This window comes from Emydura macquarii, unplaced genomic scaffold (assembly GCF_026122565.2).
Source record: "Emydura macquarii macquarii isolate MOO-44397 ecotype Brisbane River unplaced genomic scaffold, CSIRO-AGI_Emac_v2 contig_499, whole genome shotgun sequence".
Taxonomy (NCBI): domain Eukaryota; kingdom Metazoa; phylum Chordata; order Testudines; family Chelidae; genus Emydura; species Emydura macquarii.
The window spans coordinates 11,017,759-11,040,922 of NW_027130636.1; the positions used below are offsets into that span (position 1 = coordinate 11,017,759).

The window sequence follows — 23,164 nt, forward strand, 5'->3', positions numbered from 1 at the left end:
TATGAAAATGCAGAGTGCCATGTTTAGACAGGTGTGTTAGTGCAGTGGTTTTCAACCTTTTCAAGACTACCGTGTCCAATTTGTCTTGTGACTTGTGAACCCCAAGGTTCACCTCACTTTAAAACTACTTGCTTACAAAACTCAAACATAAAAATGCAAAAGTGTCACAGCGCACTATTACTGAAAAATTGTTTGCTTTCTCATTTTTACCAATTGGAATATAAATATTGTACTTACATTTCAGTGTATAGTATATAGAGCAATATAAAAAAAGTCATTATCTGTATGAAATTTTAGTTTGTAGTGACTTCACTAGTGCTTTTTATGTAGTCTGTTGTAAAACTAGGCAAACATCTAGATGAGTTGATGTACCCCATCTCTGTACCCCCAGGGGTACATGTACCCCTGGTTGAGAACCACTGTGTTAGTGCACAGATCCATTCCAGATAGTCTTTTAAAAGTCACTTTAATGGTTTAAGATTTCACTAGCATGGGCACAAGGGCAGGGAAAGCAATGGCACACTAGTCTAATTAAAACTGAATTTAGACAACAGTTCTGGAAGGAATTTTGTATGGTCTGTAAAATCACCTTTATCTCGATAAAAAATTTGTTTAATTGGATTAGAGTAAATCAGTTAATCTTTGTACAATACTTTGAAAATACAAGGTGCTATATAACTGCTAAATATTGGTATTAATTTAGCATCATCTAGATTAGTCTCCAGAACCAAATTCATTGCTGACAAAATGAATGAAACTCCTATTAATTTTATTCAGTTACATCTGCATATGCCTGTAGAAGATTAGGCCCCACAGTTTAAACATAACCAATTATTTTTTCCATATTAATTGCCATAAATAGAACCTTCCCAATAATACAGGAGAGTTTAAATTAGCAGCATGTCAGTATAGCTGTGTAATGGAAATGCATACTATATATAGGTATTACCGATAGCAAGGATTCTATGTTCTACTTCTAGCTCACCAGGTGTAAAATTTATTTCTCTCTATTGAAATGGTTTCATTTGATTAATAAATCTTCTAAACTAAACCAAGATTAAAAACAAAGAATTGGTATATTTATGTTATGTTGCTTGGCACCCCTCTAAATTCCAGAGTTTTGAAGATGGCACTGCTGCAATCTTAAATAAAATTATTAGATTACACTTCAACCTCACCTCTAGATTTCACTGAAATATCTTATCATGCACTATTTAATTCTCCCAACTTACATTTTGTAATGGAAAATCAAAGTTAAATTCACAGCAGTAACTGCTGTGACATTAATTAAACCTGACACTGACCCAACACCTGGGAGCAGACATTTTCCTTTACTGCACTATGGCTGTTGGTTTAAATACATTATAACTCCCAGATAAAAAACAAAGCAAAACCTTTCTTAAATAGCACATACTCTTTCACCCTAGACCTGATGCAGGCTATCTTCACTACATATCCAGAGTTGTTCAGTGTCAATTAAGGGAAATTCCCCATGCTTTGGGATTTAGGTTTAATACTGAGAAGGGCCCCTAAATGTGTTTGTAGGCAATGGACAGCTGGTAACTGATGTCCAGATGCCTTCTCTAAGTGTAGTAGGCAGGACCCAAACTGAACGGGTGAAAGAACAGATGTAGCGAGTGCTCCTTATTCCCTTTAGATTACATCATGTCACTTGGTGACAGACCAGGAGGAAGAAAGATGGGACAAGTGAAGCTGAAAAGTTGCATGCTGCCTGAAGTGCAAGGAGACTACACAGAAGAGCCTATGCACTCTAATATGTGACAGATCTAAGAATGGTCCCTGAGGTGCATGTGTACACAGCCAGCCTGCTGTCATTTTCACCAACTCAGCTAGTTGGCAGTTCCTTGAGGTGGCCAGTCTGCTGGGGTTTACAGAATCAGGACAAAAACCATAATTTCCTGTGAATCTCTCTGGGATCAGCCCAAGGACATTCCTGATTTTGGTGGGATGCAGGGACACTCTATTCATTTAAAATCAATCTGAGATTACTTTGTCCATTCACAGTAATGCAGCATAAGAGCTATATTTGGAAGGATTTGCAAATTTTTTGGGGAAGGGAGAGCACAGAGTAAATTTTTTTTCTTCACTTCAATGGGACTATTCAGAGTGCAGAGTTAATCGCATAAATCCTTGCAGGATCAGCCTATATCAAAATTTTACAATCCTTTTTATTTACACACAGACACACTTAGTTCACAATGGAAATGCAATGATCTCTTGGGTATCAGCTGCTCAACACCTCATAGCAAAGTAACAAAAATTTAGAATAAAAAGTGAAGAATAATCATGTCAATTTGGAAATAATAAAGATGTAATCTTCTATTTTAATTCTCTAAGTAAAGATGTACACATTAGCCTATATTTAAAAATATTTTTATTTCTTCATTACAAAAAACAGATACTAAGACACATGGGTTTTCAGAACCTGGTTACTTAACTGGATTATTTAATTTTTCTAACCAATTCTTTGTCTGTGTATGACTATGCATATATTAAATCACAAAATAAAAGACTCATGTTAAAGGAATGTTTATAATTTGCTTTCTATCCACAAAAAAAGCATCAATGTTCCTTGCAGAACTTTCAGCATATTAATGTCAGTGAAATGAAAACAAGATTTTTTTCAACATTCCATCTAAGCCAAGTTCTCTATTTTATTTAGAGGTTCTATGTAACTGGGTTAAGCAGTATTAGATGTCCAATGTTTTGCAAAAAGCCATTTGCAAAAGCCCAGATATTAGTCACCCAATACTCTTTATAAATAAAGTAAAAAGAAAAAAAGGGGGAAGATGGTGTAGGGTAGAAAAAAATTGAACAGGCAAGAGAACATTTTTCACTTTTATGTCAGATAATCCTCTGGGAAAAAGTAAGAAACAGCAATCCAGAAGAGACAAACCATTGAGATAGCGATGGCATTTACATAGTTAGAAAAGAAAGTAAACTACTCAGGCACTGGTGAAAGAGGCAGTGGAAGACTCTATTGCAGCCTTGCAAATCTTTTCACAGGATGGGAACTCCTTCACTACTACAGATGGATGTTGTAAGAATAAATTCATTAATAAATATGAGACGTGAAGATAGTATAGTGATAGGCACTAGGTAGGAACCTAGGCAGATGTGAATCCTCAAAGCACTACATGCTTTAATCCACCTGGCTATTATGGCATTTGAAGCCTCCTTTAACTGGTTAGTAGTTGAGAATGAACAAGGATCAAGATCTTCTGAAGGGGTCAGTCCTCAGATAAACAGAGTGCTTTCCACACATCAAGTTTAGAATACAATAAAAATTACTTTCCACTCATATAGCAATTTTCACACCACATTTTCTCAAAACACCACTCCACTTATATAGGTCTTTTGGATTTGGACAGAAGACAGGAAAAGCAGCATCATGTGATCTCTGAAAATGAGTGTTTTATTTGGGAATGAAGCATGAAACCTCCACCCAGAGAATAGCAATGTGAATAATAAAGCATTGTGGTTCCATTTATAGGGCTCCCAACTGTGAAATTCTCCTGGCTGAAGTGATCACTGTGAAGTACACTAACCTGACGGAATGTAAGAGGTACAAAGAAAGCAGATAAGGATTTAAATAAGGATGATACGGAGTCTTTCCACTGACTTCAATGTACTGTGGATTAGGACAAGAGTCTCGAAAGAGGGAATTTGCTCTATCCCATAAGGGTATTTTCATGTTTGTTGAGAAGAAATCAAAGCTAGATTGTACGCCCCAGAAACACTGTTCAAGGCTGCCATGTGTAATTTCACAGAATTTAGTTTTACAATCTAAGAGAAATTTCTTTAGGGAATCTGCCATGTCTTGAAATTCCTTTGAGATCTATGGTTTATCTGCTTAGATTTGCAACAGTATATAATTTGAACCAGTTATGAAGTATGGTATGTTGCTTTGCTGCTGTAGCTCCCAACTTGTGCTACTCTCAACCAGCCTACTAGGATGCAGGTTACATCCTGGATGTTCATGTACAGCTGCAGCCCTGATCCAGCAGCTCTGATCCCAGCAAACTAGTCACACTCTAGCTTCTATCAGCCTTGTTTACTACTTCCAGGGTAACCCCAACACACTCCCAGTCCTGGATTTTCCCCAAAACGTGTGTTCTGCAATGTCTAGTCTGCTTCTGGATAGTTCAGATATTAAGATTTGTTGCCACTGTAAAGAGTCAATATTCAACCAGTTTGTTATTTTATCTGAAGTTACCAAACAGTTCAGTTTACACACAGCACTGGATTGGTTTAGCTTAAAATAAAACAAAAAACTTTAGTAACAAAAGAAAATAGGATTTAAAGTGAATTCAAGTACAAGAGATAAAGTTAGAAATGGTTACAAGCAAATAAAAGTGAAAACACACATCTAAAAGCCTAAAACATAATCTATCAAGTTTTGGTTCAAGACTTTGTTTAAGATGGCCTTTCACACTCCCAGTCTTTCAGTAAGATGGTGACTGACCCTTTCCTTGGTCAGGATCTCTCCCAGAGGCCCAAAGTTGCTGGTGCCTTTGTCTTCTTAGGTGAGAGATATGACTACTCCCCTTTCTTTATGTCCAATGAACCTCTGAAGTGGATTTTTCTGAGGGTTATACTTGAAAGTAAAGTTTATTCAAGCAGTAAGGAATGTAACATGAAGTCTGGTGGAGAGAGAGACTCCATGCTGTTTCTTTGCCTCCACTGTTTGCTAAAATGCAAATTGTTCTGTTTCCTGCCATATCCTCCCTCTGCTGTCTCCAGGACCCTGTTTACTACTTATATGTAAATTGAAGTAAACACACATTCCTTTGTTTAGGATAGACCTGTTTAACAACTTTTGCCTAGGCAGGGCTGTCTGGTCTTGAGCATGTACTAATAATATCACACAGGGGAATTCATAACTTTACATATCACCACATTGACCATTGAGTTATTCATGTTCATAAAATACCTCACAAAGCATATTTTGTGCAAAGATTATTACAATGGTGTTGTGGCAGGGCCAGCTTGCTCATGGCTTTGCTCAAACCCACAAACAGAGACCTTTGCGCTGGTAAAACACTCCATGCAGTTTATCTACAATATTCCTTTATACCACCCTTATACACTATATAACCTTACCCATACAGTCGTAGGGAGCCCTCAGCTCCAGAGACAAGCAGAGAAGAGAGATCTCTCCCTGTATCTTTCTGCTACACCTATTTCCACATGGCCTTTTAGTTCTCTTCAGCTCATCATTTAGGCCATGTCTATACTGACAGCGGCAAACTCGCCACCGCCAGATCGATCTTTCTGGATTGATTGAGCGGTCAGTGTAGACCCGCTCAATCGATCAGGAAGTCGACGCTGGTAAACCACCCCCTCAAGTAGCGTAGCGCTGCGTCGACAGGAGCACAGCGCAGTGTAGACGGCACGCAGAAGGGAAACAGAGCAGTCGACGTGAGTTACGCAAGCTACTCTGCGTAGTTTGTGTAACTCCCGTCGACTGCCACCGAATCTCCAGGTAAGTGTAGACCAGGGCTTAGTCACAGCTCTTCTTAATAAGCTCTGCTCTAGAAGAATTCATTAGAGTTGCAGTGGTTTAGCTGCCGTTGCCTAACACTCCGTCACAAGTGTGTAGCATGTGATATGGGGGTGCTTTGGTCAGAGAAGGACATAGCAACATCTATATTATGGTCTTCTATTGATGGATTATTAGCTACTAGTAATAAGTGTAAGAAGGGCCTCTATAATCAACATATTGTACCAAAATATATTAAAGAAACCAGGAGACAAAAAGGGGAAAAATATCTAGCATCACCTGTTAAATTTGGAGAGCTAGAGGACAGATTGATTTGACTCCTGTGTGTCATGGGCATGCTTTCTGTAAATTGTTGCGGTACCGTGAAGGGAGTACATCTGAATAATGTGGAAATCATACTTTGCCATGGAGAAGAAGAAAAGTGTAAACAGTAAAGAATACTGGTTATAATAAAGCCTTTGCACATGTTTACCAGTTGGTAACTCAAGTAGTTCTCAACTGATTTTGCTGGTGCTCCCTCTTGGGTTTCAACTCCCCTCTTCTCTTGCACAACGTCCTGACACAACCACAGCCATTTCATCTTCTTCTGGTCCATTTTCTCTCACTCTTCCTCCCTCCCTCCCTTTTTCTTTTTTGCTGACTTTTCTCTCAAAACCCTTTCTGGTAACTCCAATCCCCATTCCTCCACTCTTCTAAAGACTATATGTTTCAGGGTGAGAGGGGAATCCACTGGCTCCACCCAGGGTCAAGGTGAGAGTGACAGATGAAGAAAAGAGAGGCTGTGAAAGCCTGCAGTCCTTTACATGTCAGCTACTCCTGCAGCCAGCTACCTTAGGGGCCACAAGGGGAGCTCTACCATGCAGCAACATGCTTATGACATGTGCTAGATAAATGGATCTGGGGTCCCTGAAACATCTTTGATCTTCACTGTTCTTTTCCTCTGTCCCCCTCCCCTCTTGAGCTCGTCTGGAGCATCCAGATGGGAAACATCATGTTAACAGTAGCCAGAATATTGTTAAAAAGATTTCAAGTTAACCTACATGTAAGGCAGGTTCTAGAACTGGCTTTTCTGACTGTCTATTAGAACTATGTGAATCAGTACAAACCATTAAGGTGGCAGGGGAACATGAGCATCTGACAGCATTAGCATTAACAGATTGTGAAAAGGCATTTGGCACAATCAGCACAAGTTCCAAAAGACACTTGCACAACAGGGAGTTGAATCACATTAGGAAAAAAATCTAACTATGCGTGAGGAGTGATGAAAAGTCAAATATGGTTTCACATGAGAAGAGATAAAACACAGACTAAGAGATGCATTATTCTCATAGTCATTCAGTGGCATGCAGACACATCTATTGTATTTAGGAAGAGATGTAATAAGATTTGTCTATTGATATCAACAGAAAAAGGATTACTTACTGGACGCACTGATGAGACTGCAGTTATCACTGAAGATCTAGAGGAACTTTCCTGAAGTGGCAAATTATGTGAAATAGGAATATAGAGACTGCATTTGAAACTGAAGAGGTGTGCAGTTATGTTACATGCACAAGGGTGACTCATGCCATTCATAACAGTGAAGCGGGACTGTGAAGAGAAATTGAACCATAATGCTTTCTTCTACCTTCAGCTTGCTAGGAACTTCACACCTTCTGAAGAAGGACCATGCCAGATTCCTTACATTTGTTACCCACAACTCCTGTTTCTGAGGCTAACGATGGAAGCAATGCAAAATACAGCAGACCACAGTCCCCCATTAGTGAAACAGGTCTCTGTGACACATCACCACTGTTCTCTGGCCTCACCAAAGGTTTCCAGTCTGCTTCAAGGTCATGGTCCTGATCTCCTAAGCCATCAATGGATCAGGACTCAGTTACATCAGTAAGCATATCTCAATCCACATCCTGCCCAGACATCTGCACTCCTTTGGAACAATGCAGCAGACAAAGTGAAGGACGAAGCATGGGAGAACCACAGAGTAAGCCTTCTGGGTGGAGAAGATACTTCTCTGAAACTAGCTTCTGGAGGAGACTAACCTAAAGTATGACCAACTTCTAGAGCATGCTACCAGACCCTTCTCTTTGAAAGAGTTCCCCACCACAGCCAGAATGATTTATCTACTCACCTCAAGTAAAACTTCCTATAGCGATGGAACGGAGAAGATTCCACAAAGTTATTGGTATGCAGATCTAATTTACCTGGCAAGCTCTTAGAAAGCACAGTCATGGTGCTACAGAAAACCACGATAGAGATAAATATTCTCCCCTTACTGCTTAGAGGTTTTTATATTAGTAAATCTCTGTGCATTAATATGAGATACGTTTAAATGGTCACCATCATAACAGTAAAATAAATAAGTGAACAACAGGTCTATTTGCTTTAAGAGAAAGATGTCCTGTACAGTGTGCGTTCCTCAATTACCTATATTGACACTGATTACATGAAAAAGTCAAAAAAACAAGTTACACCCCTCACAATACCAATCATCAAACATTAGCCCACTCATCACACTGACACAACAGCCTAACTCATTCAATTTCAATTCAACCACACTATCACACATCAGAAAACTGAATATCATACTACAATGGAAAACGTTCATTCCAACCTCCCAAAGATACATTTCTAATAAAATTTAGGCCAGACTGTGATTTAACAAAATGCCTGAGTAAGTGGCAGCGCGTGGCTGCACTGCCCTTAGAGTAGACAAGGAATGAACTGTGGTTCAGTCATAATTCATTTCCAGGTTCAGTCCTTCCTTCAAGGGAAAGCACTCAGTCATTGGCCTATACCAGTATCAGATTGTTTCCCACTCCACCTCAGCTGTGCTGCTTGGGATATTGGATCAGGTGAAGTCAGACCCACTCCAACCCCTGCCATCCACTCTTTGTCCAATTGGACAGCAGTAGCCCAAAAGAGGGGAAGCCAACTTTAAACACCCTTTAACTGTTCAGTTCTGGTGCTTCTGGAGGATTGAAACCTTTTAGTACCACAGAGACAGCTCAGCAATTCTCCCTCTAGAAAACCATTCACATTTTCCTCTCAAGGCATGCTATTAGCATGCAATTGATGCTCTCTAACCAATGAAGGTTAACTGCATTGTTAACAGCTGAGTCCCCATGTCCGACCACCCAATTGCTCCTACCTCTATTCTTCAACCACTTTCCAATGTCTTATCTCCTTACCCATTTCCACCCCCCCCCCTTTCAAATCAGTCACTTACCCGGGCTTCTTGACAATGTCTGGGAGATAGCACTCAGGAATTAAGAGTTAATCAAATTTGGGATTTCTCCCTTCCCAGCAGCACTGTGCTGCTTCAGATTCTTCCTTTTAGATGCCTGATTCTCTAGACCAGTAACCACTCCACCTTGCTGCTGAGACTTCCTAGCTTGCTGAAATCTAGTTCTTTTGACTTCCTGTCCCTTGTGTAGACTATTTTGCTAGGGGAGGAAAGTTCTACCCTTTAATAAATATGGGTAATGAATAACGAATTTCTCACTTTTTTTCCTCTCCAGTTTTACCTGGTAATCAAAACTGCAAACTGCACCATTTCTTCGTATTAAATAACTACATCATCGTAAAAGACCAAAATTTCAACATAAATGTTTCTCCTTTTCAAAGAAGATAGCTTTTCACCAGAATCAGCCTGCGGCAAATTTTCACTGAAAATGAGATCTTAAAACTGTTGACAAAACTAAATGTAGTTGTGCGAACACCTTGCTATAAAATCTCCATGGTGGGAAACAAGACTCAAAAGGAGAAGGTAACAACACTGGGATTTCTTTATTCATCATTTCATCAAGTGTGTTATCAAAGTCTCATACTTAATTAGCAAAAAATAAGAACTTGAAAATGAGCAAGTGTTAAAATGACAGCAAATCTGCCAGTAGTCCCAAGATTGGAAAATCCAACCTCTCTTTCATTTAAAATATTCTATGTTCCCCAAGAGGGTTGCATAAACTACATCCTACTCACCTGTTTGATGAAGATGATCTCTAGCCAGCTCAAATAAACGCATGTGCATGTTTGTGATGGGGTTAAAGGAGCCGCAGGCAAGGAGAACAAGAGGTATCCGGCTCTTCATCGTGACAGATACTGCACACCAAGATCTTCACCAGCATTTCACCCTAAAGAAAAAATAACTATTAAAATAACCCTTACCCCAGAGAGATATTCCACATCTGTTTCTCAGAATAATAAAAAATTAATCATAATTTTCAGAACTGTCCATCATTGGAACATTAGTAAAATGTCAAGGGATCAGCAGACAGCACCATCAGAATATATGCAAGGTAAGTATTAAATCAAAAACCTGAATCTGTACAGAAATGACATCTATAGCTCACCCCTAATAGTGTTCGGGAAATAGAAAAGGTAGGAAAGTAGTCCTACCAGAAATTAAAATGGTCTTCTGAACAAGATCACTGCTCTGGAGAGCTATCACCAAAACCTTCATGGTCCTAATGTTTTTCACAAAACATACATTTTAGTGTCATTAAGACAAAACACCAAGCATCTAAGGTTTGTATCCAGAAGTATCACAAACTATAAAAGATGCTTAAACTGTGATGTCAAAAAGAGCTATATATGCAACTTGATGACAAGGAAAGACCTACACTACAATAATCACAATTGTGGTGGAACCTAACTACAACAAGGTGGTTCCCTAACAAATAGAACAGATTTCTGTGCTGGAGCACTGACAGGACTTAAATAGATTCAAGGCCTTAGAACAGCTTAAATGTAATGTTATGGCAATAAATATAGCAAGCAGTATATGTTTGCTGCCAATTTTTAAAGAAAGCCAAGCCACTGAATTGGTGGATGTCACTAGCTAAGCATCTGGAACCAGAATTTGTTGAAGTGCTAAAGCAACTTCTGACATTAGTACCCTCTTCTGCAGGTACAGAGAGGGAGTATTTTTTTCATTTCAGTTTATTCAACTACTTCAGTCCAGTGACTAGTTTATTCAAAGTTAAAAAACTGAATGGGAGCTGAAAAAGCAGAAAAGCTTGTTTTCCTCTTGCAATCTATGAATAAAAACCAGGTATGAGAGGATGAAATTTATTAATTCTAAAATCTTGAATGACATAGTGACCAAAAACCAATCAGTTCAATTCACTAACCACAGATAATACAGTACTTCCTTTGTTTAATGAATCAGTTAGTTTTAAATATAAAACATGTTTTAATAAACTATTTTTTCTTAGGTATCCAGACCATTGAATGTAGCTCTGTTTATCCAATTAAAAACCCCGTTTTTGTGTATTTTTAACTGAATTTTAATTTTCATTCAAATAGAGCTTGACACAAACAGCAAGTAAAAAAATTAATCATCTAGTAAATAAGAAATGTATCATTCATCATTTTCTAGCATAATAAAAAAATTAAGAATTTGAATAAATGTAAATCAAGCCATATATTTGCTTAAATAAGAGTACAGACATAGTAAAAAGAAGCACCCTATTTAGTTAAAGGCTATATTTAGTTGCAAATCAACATGTGTCAATGGTTACTGACCAGTAAGAATCAACCTTTCTTTAGGAAAACAAAAAAGTACAAATGCAAAACAATTAAAATTGATTATTTTTTAAAATCATGCTTAAAATCAGTGATCTAAATCAATTCACACTGTTGCTAGCATATCTAAGTATTCATCTATGCTCCAGTTTCTAGCTGGATGAACTCTGCCACTCTCACTATATTGGCAGCAGATCATCAAAGCTGCACCCCTACAATAAATCAGTTAAAGCTAGACCGAGTCATTGTTACTGGGCATTCCCTATATCCCCAATAACTCAATTTATGCTGTTCCTCCCCAGTCCGTCACCACGGAGCCCTGTGTGTAGATAGAAAGGAGATGTCAGCACTACAACACACAGAGCTCTCCACTGGGGGTAGCTGTGTCCCCCACTCCTTCTGGGGCTTCCTATTCCTTGGAACAGCAGCAGCCAGCGCTCCCTTCTGCCAGCAGAGCTGGTGACACCAGAGCTATTTCTTTGCAGACTTAGGAAGACAGTACCACATTGGTTATATTTGGTTCATGCTTCACAGCTTTCTTTTGCCACCACAAAGGTTACAAATGGAATTTATTTTTAATGAAAGCTCATTTATATTCCACAGAAGTGGACAGTTCTGACCTGGGGAAAGATTTCTATATGCCCTGGAAAGCTTAATTCCTGGTTTCACATATTATACTTCACAGACTCTAAAGGTAGACTCCAAAAGTAAATGTTAGTAATAACCAGACAGCACTACTAGTACAAACCATATATTTATTTTCATTTTGACTTAAAGCTCCACACAAAAGAACATCCATGCAGGGCTCCAAGCTCCATTGACATAAATTTAAATGCACAATAATGAAGACTTACAAAGCACCTCTACCTACCATCCAACACAGTGCTGCATCCTAATCAACACTCAGCAGGCCCCATATAAGTTAAAACTCCCAGCCCACCTTGTCTCCCAAACAGGAAACCCACCCCCAAAGGCTTCAGTCCTTCTTGACAACCCACTCAAACTGATGAGCTTTGCAGTGTCCTAGAAGGCCAGCAAGTTCAGGCTATTTCAGAGCAGGGAAGGGAAGGGAGATGCATTCCAAACAGCAGGTACCCTCATGCTGTCAGCACCTTCTCTTTTATACCAAGGGGTGGGGGGAATCCAGCACAAGAGCCCCTGATGGTCTAACCTGCATCTGATGTATTCTTCATCTCTAATCTGATGATTTTTGCTGGATATTAAGATTCCTATCCCATGAGCAGTTTCAGATAGCTGCCATTTAAAACAAAACTCTTCCCTAAATAGAAACCTTCCCCCTCAACTTACTACACCCCAGCTCAAGCAAAATTCAGTCCTGGATCACATAACAGCTTTCCTATAACATTAAATCATGACAATTTTAACCCCAAATTTTGTAGCACTGCAAGGCTAGAAGCTGAAGCTTTATGCCACTGGAAAGGGAGATTTCTAGCTTCCTAATGTAACACAGCATTTGTGTCTACCCCAGATTAAGGCTCTAAAGAAGACATGTCAGGAGAAGAAAACACTCAAAATAAACCCAAAACTCAGGCTTGGTCTACACTACAAAGGTAGGTTGATGTCTGTCACCTTGTATAGAACTATTTGTGTACGTGTCTACACTCAACTTCTTCGTCAGCTGACATAAGCACCCCAGTACAGCGACAAAATAAAACCACCTCCCCAAATGGTGTAGAGCCACAGTCGACCTACTGAGATCAACACAGTGCAAATGAGGATACTACATAACTTGTGACGATCCTAACAGTCCTCCAACAGCTGTCCCACAATGCCCCATTCCTTGTGACAGTGACCACTCTGGTCACAACTTTAAACTTCACTGCCCAGGTGTCTCAGAGAATAGATGCAACCCCTGCTCATTAAACCCCCCTACATGTATTTGAAGTGCCTTTTTCTGATTGCCTATCTTGGTGAGTACACCTAGCAGCTCACCATTGTTATATGCAACTACACAAGGGCAATGAGCTCCTGCCTGGAGTGAACAAGAAGTATTGCATCTCTTGGGCCCATGTGGAGAAAGGATTGTGCAAGCACAGCCACGGACCAGCCATAGAAACATGAACCTCTACAACCAGATTGCATTAGAGATGCAGGCAAAGGGGTATGACAGGGATCAGCAGCAGTGCCACGTGAGAGCAAAGGAACTTCGCCAGGCATACCACAAGGCTAGGGAGGTCAACAACAGATCTGACAGATCTTTCTGCTTTTACAAGAAACTGCATTCCATACAACAAATACAGGTAGAGTTGACATCTTCTTTTTTCCCCTGTTGGGTTAGATGGGGTGGGGGAGAAGAGGGAGAGGAAAGAGGAAGGCCAATGTGTCTGACAATATAGAAAAAGGAAGGACAGGAAAAAGGCCCCAGCAGGGGACTTGCAAGAAACAGGAAATACACCAGGACATGGGTCTTCTGAGGTAGCAAACCCAAATGCTGCAGACCCTGACTGAGCTATAGGTCTAAAAATCCAGACTCTCCACCACCCTTTGCACCATGGTCGTTGCCTCCTACATTCCCCTAACGTGGCATCACAGTGCACATCGTTACCCCTCCTCTCCACACCGATGGACAGCAAGAAGAACGACAACTTTACATGCACTGGCCTGTGAGAATCACGACTGGTGTATTTGTAGCCGCAATGAACTATATTTGTCTACTTAAGTGGACTAATGTTTATTTCCTTTCTAATTTTATATTTTCACCCTGTTAAGTTATGTTAAAAATTTGTATAACATTGCCTGTGGGGTTTTTTTGCACATGTGGTTTTCTGCACTGTTTTTTCCCACTTAATGAAGTTCTATTTTTGGAGAATCAAATTATCTTTATTACTTCACAACCAATACCACAATAATGCATAGCGGTAGTCAAAGCAAACAGGACTTGTAAATATACAGCAAGCACCGCATAATTCATAGCTTTAGGAAAACATCTAGTCACATTTATAAATGTACAATAAGCATTACACAATTCTTAGCACCACCCAAAGATCTACACCCACAGCACACTCCTGCACAGAACACTATTGTGGCTGACCATTAAAGTGCTCTTTCCTACCTTCCACAACCATACAGCTCCATGTTGGGCTCTTGTAATAGCCCTTGTGTCTGGCTGTTCAAAGTCAGCAATCAGCCACTCCATCTCCACTCTGGTGACAGCTTTTCCCCTGCATAGTATCTGTGAGATAACAGGACACAAGAGGCAGTATAATGGGGTCTACAAACCCCATTGGGAGAGCACAGGCAGAAGGGGGAAGGGATTATCTCCTGCCTACTGGCAAGTAGCCTGACCACACCCCTATGCAGCTGGCACAACTACCAATCATGGAAGCAGGCATCCACAGCTGCAACCAATAGGGGAAACAAGGCCTGCTATAAACAGACAGCGCAAAGAAAGAAGTGAGACAGAAAGGCTTGGGACAGTGAAGGTGTTATACTGCTGGAACCAGGGTGCCTCCAGAAACACAGCCCAAAGGGACTGAAGCAGACCACAAGGCCTAATTAGAGGGCAGGGGCCAAGAAGTGTCCTGACCAGGAACTAACCAAAGAAAGCCAATTGGGGGTAATAGAGACCCTCTGAAATACCACAAAGATTGGTAACAGGCTGCTATAAACATTGGGATATTTTTCTCAACTGAAATCTGATCTAGTGAGTAAACAGTGCCAGCGTCCCTTCAATCTACCAAAAGCAGGTTCAATAGTCATTGTGCACCTGTTGAGCTGGTAGTTGAATCTTTCTTTGGTGCTGTCCAGTAGGCTAATTTACAGCTTCATGAGTTAGGGGTAGGCTGGGTCCCCCAGAAATCACTACTGGCATTTCAATCTGCCTGTCGGGAAAGAGCATCCCTGACTGCAGCCTTGTCTTTGTAAAGATATGAGTCAATGCACCTTCCGTGACCAAAGCCCATTAATACTGCTGAAGTATCTCTCCAGCGATCCACCAACACTTGCATTACCATAGAACAGAGGCCTTTCTGTTGTTATAATCTGTGGCAAGGTAGGCTGATGCCAAAATAGGGATAAGCATGTCATCTGTCACCTCACCAAAGTTCAGGAACCCCACTGCTGTAAATCTATCCACTATGTTCTGTGCATTGCCAATAACAGGAGATGATTAATGGCCCTAAATACTTGCATGAGAAGCCCCCCCCCCCTCTAGATTTTACAACTCCAAAATGATTCCCATTGACTGGAAGCAATCTGGCATTGCAAGCTTGCAGAGAGCAATTGCTACCCCTGGCAGAATTCTACTCCACTGCACAAACACAGAATTAATGTTCCCTGCAGATTTTTCCCCCCTGAAGAATAATTTATTTTGATGGGGAGGTGAAGGGAACTGCAATTACACCTTTTTCCCCGCCATGGACTGAAATGGTGCCAGAAAAGAGCGCAGCTGGCTCACAGGCCAGAGCAGCCAGCTGTGGGAGAAGGAGAGGCTGCCTTGCTCACAACACTTAGCCTTTGGGGCCAGATGAGGTGGCATGGGATATAGGGAGAATGGACAGAGTAGGATTACTGGGGAGTCACACAAACTGGGGTTCAGAAGGGCAGGGAAGGAAAGACTAGGGTAAGAACACAGGAGCTAGTGGGGTGACAACACTGAGCCACAGGCTGAATGAGTAGGGGTGCAGTGTCACATGGCGATGGGGAAGGAGTGTACGGATGGAGGAGAAAGGGGCAGGAACACATGGGGACAGGGGCAGATGAGCCTGACTGAATGGGAGAGGCTCCTTCCCAGCAATTACTTCCCTCTCCCTCAGCTCCTCCATCACCCCGACTCCCGCAAGCCTTTGCACTGCTTCTGAAGGGTGCAGAAAATACATTCCTGTGTTGTAGCTTAAATTAATTATTATTCAAAGTTCTGTATTAATATGCTTAGTAAGTAATCTATTTGTCAAAAAACATTTCCAAAATCTTTTTTGTCATCTGTATTGTTATAGACACACTTTCTGACAGGTATTTTGAAATAAATTAACAAAATATTTGAAACTGCCATGATTATATTGAGTTATTTTGACAAATAAAATATGCAGAATTTTGCAGAATTTTAAAATATTGTGTGCAGAATTTTTAATTTTTTGATGCAGAATTCTCCCAGAAGTAAATTGCCAATCTATTCTCCACTGTCAGTGCAGCTCTCAATTTGGTGTCCCTGCACTGGAAGCTGACGTGATCCCGGCCCATAGATCCAGGAATGTGGCTTTTTGCATCTGAAAGTTCTGCAGACACTGCTCGTTGGCCCAAATCTGTATTATAATGCAATTCCACCTATCAGTGCTCATTTCTCATGGCCAGAAGCAGCATTCCACCATCTGCAGTTGCTCCAAGACCAAGACTTGAGTTGTTTTTTGCTGTCCCTCAGCAAAATGACCCTGAAAACATCCTAATGTCCCCAGTTATTGCGTTACTTCCTGTGGGTCTGCAGATACAGGGGAATTGTGCATCCTGTATTTGCAGCATTTATTATAATAGTGCAGAGCTCTGCGGGCTACATGCAAAAAATGCTGCATGCATGGATTCGTGGAATTTTTAAAATAAGGCATAAAAATTATGGGATATGAATAGCATTATAGGATGGAAAAAGTTGCATGCTGGTAACTTGACCCGGAGCTCCCAGAGATTTCTGGATGAGTCATTACTATTCCACAATGCATTACAAAAATTTCCCAGAAAGCACTGTGTCAGACGGCAGTGTGTGGCACACTGCAATACCGATCCATAGTGTACCGCCCTTTACATTGATACAAGCACTCCTGGTGAGCATGCCAATGCAAGTGTGGAAACATTAAGTTTGTCACAAAGACAGTTTGCGCATATAGCTGAAAGCTAAGAGGCAGTTAGGAATGTGCTGACCGATAAGCGTGGTCAGCAAGGTGTGGGCAAAGTTTTCTCTGAGGCTAAATAAGATAAGTAAACTGCCCGACTGTCTCTTTCTTTTAACTGAAGTTATATTTTTTCATTTTAACAATAAGCTATGCGCATGCCTTCTTTTGTAACCAAATACGGAAAGTTCCTTGTATATGTGACACTGTTTGTGCAAACTCACCGTTATGTCTTCTTTTTACACATGCTTAATGCATTTTGGTGTATAACAATGACTTGGTAATAAGTCTTTATAAAAACCCTCACATAACGCAGATCGGGGGCGCAGTTCAGCTAAGCTGTTGCCCCAGGTAATTACCTTGTTAATAAAGGTATTTTCCTAGCCCACCCAAACAGAAGTGAAGACTGTGTTTTCTTCAACACAAGTAACCAAGTATATACATGGCTGAGTGATATACAAACTTCAGCAGCTGTATGCTGACATAACTTGCACTAACCATGTTTGTAGTGTAGACATGGCCACAGGAATAGCCCTGATTCAGCAGTCAGAGTAGCTGACCCAGTGCTGACCCTTAATCACAGAACAAGGCATGCTGGGATTTGCAGCAACTGAGTTAGGGTTTACCCTTTCTAGAAACTGTCTACTCGTAGCGGTCTGCACTAACCTACCTACACTGACTGCTGGATGAGGTTATTCTCAGGTGTAGACAAGACACATTCACACAACTTTCTGCATGGCACATTAATTAGCTAAAGGCTTAAAATCAAGCAGAGTAATAGCAAAGAACAGGATGAAGACTATTAACTGCCTTTTCATCTAGGCTCTTGAGAGAAATCAAATACAAGGGAAATGTTAACTTTAACTACTAATATAAAAAGGGAGGATTTGATCTCCTAGATTTGAGGCAAGACTGGTCAATTTACCCTTCCCCAACAGGGACTATTTCAGTTGTACTGATGGAGCTAAAGAATTGAAAAACAAATGTGCTTGTTTTAGAAACTACTTAGAAGGCTCTAGGCCTGAATGGAAATGGATCTTAAGTTCTACAAAAGCTGTTCAGGCTGTAGTGCAACTGACTAGACTCTTCTTTCTCCTAAAAACCCCAAGCTCTGACTCTTTACATCAATGGCAAAAATCTTCCAGTACCAAGTCCAGAAGAAAGAACTTTAAACATCACAAATTTCTCTTGAGCAATCAATCTTATGTCATCCCAATGTAGCCAGATGTTCTTTTAAAATTTACTAAGTTCTGTTGTTGCTATGGCTTCAAACTTCTCTAAACTTTCAATAAATATAAAACGTAAGTATTTTACTTAACATGCATATACAGTAGAATTCCCTTAACTAGTCTCACAGAGTAGAAATAAACTTGCCAATTAAATGACCATCTCAACAATCAGGTCCTTACACTTTAGGTGCACATTGTGCAGGAGGCTGATACTTTTATATCTTGTTTTACATAAGAATAAGCATTATATAGACCATTAAAAAAGTTCTGAATAGTAGTGGTTTACTTGCTTAACGGCAGGGCTGTAGCATTAAGTTAGTAAAAGCCTGCACTAATTTAACTATATGTCAACCAACACCAATTTGCACCAGTTACTGTTAAAAGGTTTGCAAACACCACCAGATGCAACATGTATACAGTGTTTACTCAGTGAAATCTACTATGCTCAATTTATTCCCTAGCACCTGCTCCGATTAAATGGATGCCTTTCCTAGAAAGGTTTTCAGGAAAAGGTACAATTTGTACCCCCTCTCTCCTACATATTATGTCTTAGAATTGGAGGAGCAAGAGGAATATGTCCTTTTGAGAAAAGTTGTGCACAAGCAATTCAGCATAACTGTTGGTACACATTTTTTGTTTGTTTGCTTTGCAAGTGTCTTTGAGGAGATACTTACTAGTCAGTCACATATACACTGCAGTCTAAAGCCATGTCTATACATGCAGCGCTGCAGCTGTACCAATGCAGCTGCAACACGTCTAGTGAAGATGCTCTATGCTGATGGGAGAGAGCTCTCCTGTTGGCATAATAAAATCACCTTCGTGAACACCACAAGCTATGTCGATGGGAGAAGCTCTCCTGCTGACATAGCGCTGTTCACATGAGCGCTTAATTCGGTATAACTATGTCTCTCAGGGGGGTGGTTTATTCATCCCCATGAGTGACATAAATTATGGCAGCATAGGCTGTAGTGGAGACAGAGCGTAAGAGAGAGTTCTATGGGAAACAGATTAGGAGGATAACCACGTGGCTAAAGCTGAGTTCTGTCAGGAGATCTGGGTTCTATCACTAGTTATGTTACAGACTAAACCTTAGAATAATTTATGGGCTGATTTTCAGTGGTGCTGAGGTTACAGTACTCTCACTGCCTTTAATGGAAGCGTCGGTCATTCAGCACTTCTGAAATTCAGATCCTTATCCATCTCTCTATCTATAAAATGGAGATGATAATATTTAGCTACCTCCCAGGGGTGATGCTATGCTTGGTTGATACATGACCCTAAAGCTGTGCAAGATGTGGTTTCTAGGATAACGATTTTATTTCGTAAGTCCCCTGCTATATCCTTCTTCCAGATTTAAAACTACTACATTTATGGTTTAAACTAAAGCTTTAATATATAAGAATACAGTTCCTTTCATTCAAGGATCTCTAAACACTTCACATTCATTATCTAAGGGCTCATCCAGATATCCCTGTAAGGAAAGTTAGGCGTATGCAGGGATCACTTTACTCCATACTTAAATGCAACCACTTCTGCGGTAGCTACTTAATGTACAATAGCACTATACAGAAATTTAAGATAAGAAATGAAGAAAAATACTCTATTCAACTGCAACTGCAGGGAAGATACAGATAGGTAGAATTTAATTACTGTGGAGAAATCAGAACTCAAGTAACACCCCTCCTTTTACAAAAATTAATATGTGAATTTTAATGGACACAAAACTTCAGAACTTGTGCTTTATGTCTCATCCAATAGGACAGTGCCCCCTATCAATAAGCCAGGGCACTGATACAGCACTAACAAAATGAAGAGTCCCACCTTCTGACCTGCCAAACAACAGTTTCCATGGTACTTAGTTTCCATCCAAATACTCACCCAAAAATGGCCCTAATTAGGTGGTTAAAACATATAGGAGCACAGCACAAGGTGGTATAACTACAGAACTGCAGTGTATAGTTGTAGATTCACTCTAGTATTTTTCTACAGTAAGATTTGGGAATAGAACTATTCAAATGTGTCCTTAAAAATCTCTATCTGTTATGCCCTATTATGCATCCATCATTTTTTTAATTATGGCCTGTCATGGGAAAAACCGTTGTTTTTTTTTTTTTAAACAGTTGGTGCTAAAAGGTGAGAGGCAGTTATACATTTTGCAGATCTGTCAGAAAGACCATTTTATTCAATAAGAAACAGAAATATTAAGCTGCATGGTAACATTTTATATTGATTGAGCAATTACTGCATGGCAAGCCAGAATCAGGTCTGCTCTGCTGCTTGACAAAAATGGCAGACAATCATTAAGACAAAGGTTACATTCTCATATAGTTCTTTTCCCAAATAACTTCTGTGCTTCAAAAACGTCTTCATATGCTTAAAGGGATGTGCTGCTACATTGCTTAAAAACTGAAAGATGGCAGAGCACAAACCCATTCAGCTGCTTACTACCCAGGTATCATATATAGGAGATGCGTGTGCCTCAGAGCACCACATCAAAGTCTAGGAGCCTGAAATCACATTAGGTAAAAAAACAAAATAAAAAATGTGCCTTAGGAAAGCTAGAAAAGATACTTCTACTGCATTTGTGAAATAAGGGTCATTAAAGCAACAGATCAGAGGAAGAGATAGAGACATCAGGTTTGAGATTTAAAAGGCTTTTGTGAAAATACTTTATTTTCTGTGATGACATAGCTTTGATAACTTGGCTATGATGGCTCTGTAGTACGAAAACACCTTTATATTTAATTATTTATAAGGATGCAAGCTTGAGAGCAACAATATTGTTGAGATTATTATTATATACAGACTCGAGTATTGCCACAGTAAATGATTTTGTATTTTAATTAAAAAAATATGTACTTTTCAAGGTATTCAGTTCTGATATTAAAAAAATCACTTCATTAAAGGTTATGACTGGTTACAATTAACATTTATCAGTAACTCTTTTGGACTACATTGCAGTTAGGGCAGCCTTGCAAAAACATCTTGAAAATTTACCAGCCCAGGCACAAAATCTACTTGCCCAATCATACCATGACAGTGTGCATAAGAAAAAAAATGTACCATCAGAAAGAGTTATTCAGCAAGTCAAATTTTGTACGGATGAAGGAAAATCAATTTTCAAAACACATCAGAGGAGATTAGTGCATACTACTCATATTTTAGCTGCTAATTTTTTTACTTAGCTATAGCTGAAAAAAAGGAAGCTTAATTTTAACAAAAAGCATTTTGCAAATGTCTTTAGATGTTTTATATTTAAATTTCCTCAAAAATTTGGGGGACGGGAAACTGCCTTTTGCTGTGTTTCTATCAGACAAAGCCAATCCTTCCAGTTCTTTGTTATCTGTTTTCAAGGATCACGAGTAGGAGCAAATGCAGAGCTTTGGTCAGAGATTTTGTTAGCTTGCTGTTGCAAAACAAATAGGTGAAGTTCATATATTGTTTTTAATGACAGAGGGGATGACTTAGTGCTCTTAGTATCACGGTTGAAATACGTAACCTCCCTTGAACAACCGGTTCACATCTTACTAGAACATAGTAAATAAACTAAGTTCCATCCAACAGTACTTTATGGTTCTTTCAATTGAGCCCTCATCAATTAGGGTCCTGTCTGCCTGCATGACAATAAAAATCCCATGGCATTTACAGAAAGCATAGAGGGTTTGCCCTAATGTCTTTGGCTAAAATTACCTGTTTTCTCTTGCTATGTGCCATGTGGACAGCGGAAGTCACACTTTCTCCATAGCACATAGCTTTTAAGATAAAACAATCATTATAACTTCCATTAGTGAATCCTTATTAATTTTTTGTATTGCTTATATTCCTGCAATACACCAATAATAGATGATGTTACAGATGATCATCGTAAATTCGGCTGAAACAATCAGTAACTGGAGCCATTTCTGTTTAATTATTAGAATGTACAATATAGTGCTGAACAGTGTAGTCTAATATATGAACTTTCAAGTATGCAGTAAAGTTAGTAAACTGAAGGACAAGACATTGACGCTTGCACAATGAGGGCCAATTTGTCCCTTATATTAACATTTTAATGTAGGGGACAAGCCAGAAAAAAATCTGAATTATAGAAACACAGGACAAGACCATGATCTGTGTTGCACTGTGGGGAATATGGGGTAACTCCATTAAAATTAGATTTTGCACAGGTGTGAGATCACAATATACTCCACGAACTTGAAGTGCCAAAAATTTAGCTGATGTAGATCAGTGTAGCTTCATTGAAGCCAACAGTTACATTGATTTATACCAGTAGGTAATATGTCTCAAAGCTATGTCACCACTACACATTTTTAGGCAATGAAGTAGGCTAAGGAATATAAAATCTCACTGATCCTCCCACAACCTCACAGGAAAATTTGGCCAAGAAGCTTGGTATACACAACCTCCTCAAAAAATATTACCTATCGGTGATCAACCCATTCCAATACCATAAAATTACCAACAAAAAATATTCAAGCTGATAATATTCCTTCCAGTGTGTGCTTATGTCCAAATCAGTCCTGCATAACTGTCATGAAAATGTACCAGTGCATCCACACCTAGATGGCGTTTGGCACAATATAGATAATTATATAAATGAGGTACATTTTTTTCATTTCAGTGGTATAGAATATTCTATTTGCCCATCAAAAAATACTCACCCCAGTCAAGCAGAATTTTACAAAGCTGGTATAAATATTAGACACAGACACTCTCAAGATACCATATAATATATATATATATATATATATAAAACCATTTCAGGGCCACATAATGGACCATTTTTCTGTGACATGCCAATGACTTAAGTGATCCTCATTTCTTCTGCAAGTCTCATTTGCACTCTAGCTATTTTAAAATGACATGACAGAATATTATAATCAATTATCAGTCACAGCCTATTAATTACAAAGCAGACTCCACCTCCTGAATGTACAGTCAAAGCATATAACAGTCCATTCGTAGTTTTTATCAGCAGCAGATAAAACTTTGGTTTCGTTATTCTGACAGATCCTAGTTTTCTCCAAAGCAGTAATCATATAAGAACACAA

General features: G+C 39.5%; 1 protein-coding gene across 7 annotated transcripts in view; it reads right to left on the reverse strand.

Annotated features, from left to right (window-relative positions):
- LOC137147133 (nicotinamide/nicotinic acid mononucleotide adenylyltransferase 3-like) overlaps nucleotides 1-23,164 on the reverse strand; it is an 86,248-nt gene that overhangs the window by 54,585 nt on the left and 8,499 nt on the right. For 6 of the 7 annotated variants that reach the window (XM_067538945.1, XM_067538947.1, XM_067538941.1 and 3 more), the window contains exon 2: nucleotides 9,503-9,654. In XM_067538945.1, the coding sequence (XP_067395046.1) occupies nucleotides 9,503-9,611 (109 nt within the window). In that variant the 5' untranslated portion in view covers nucleotides 9,612-9,654. Of the gene's footprint in view, nucleotides 1-9,502; nucleotides 9,655-14,120; nucleotides 14,323-23,164 lie in introns of those variants that run through there. The other variant, XM_067538942.1, reaches the window with a different exon arrangement.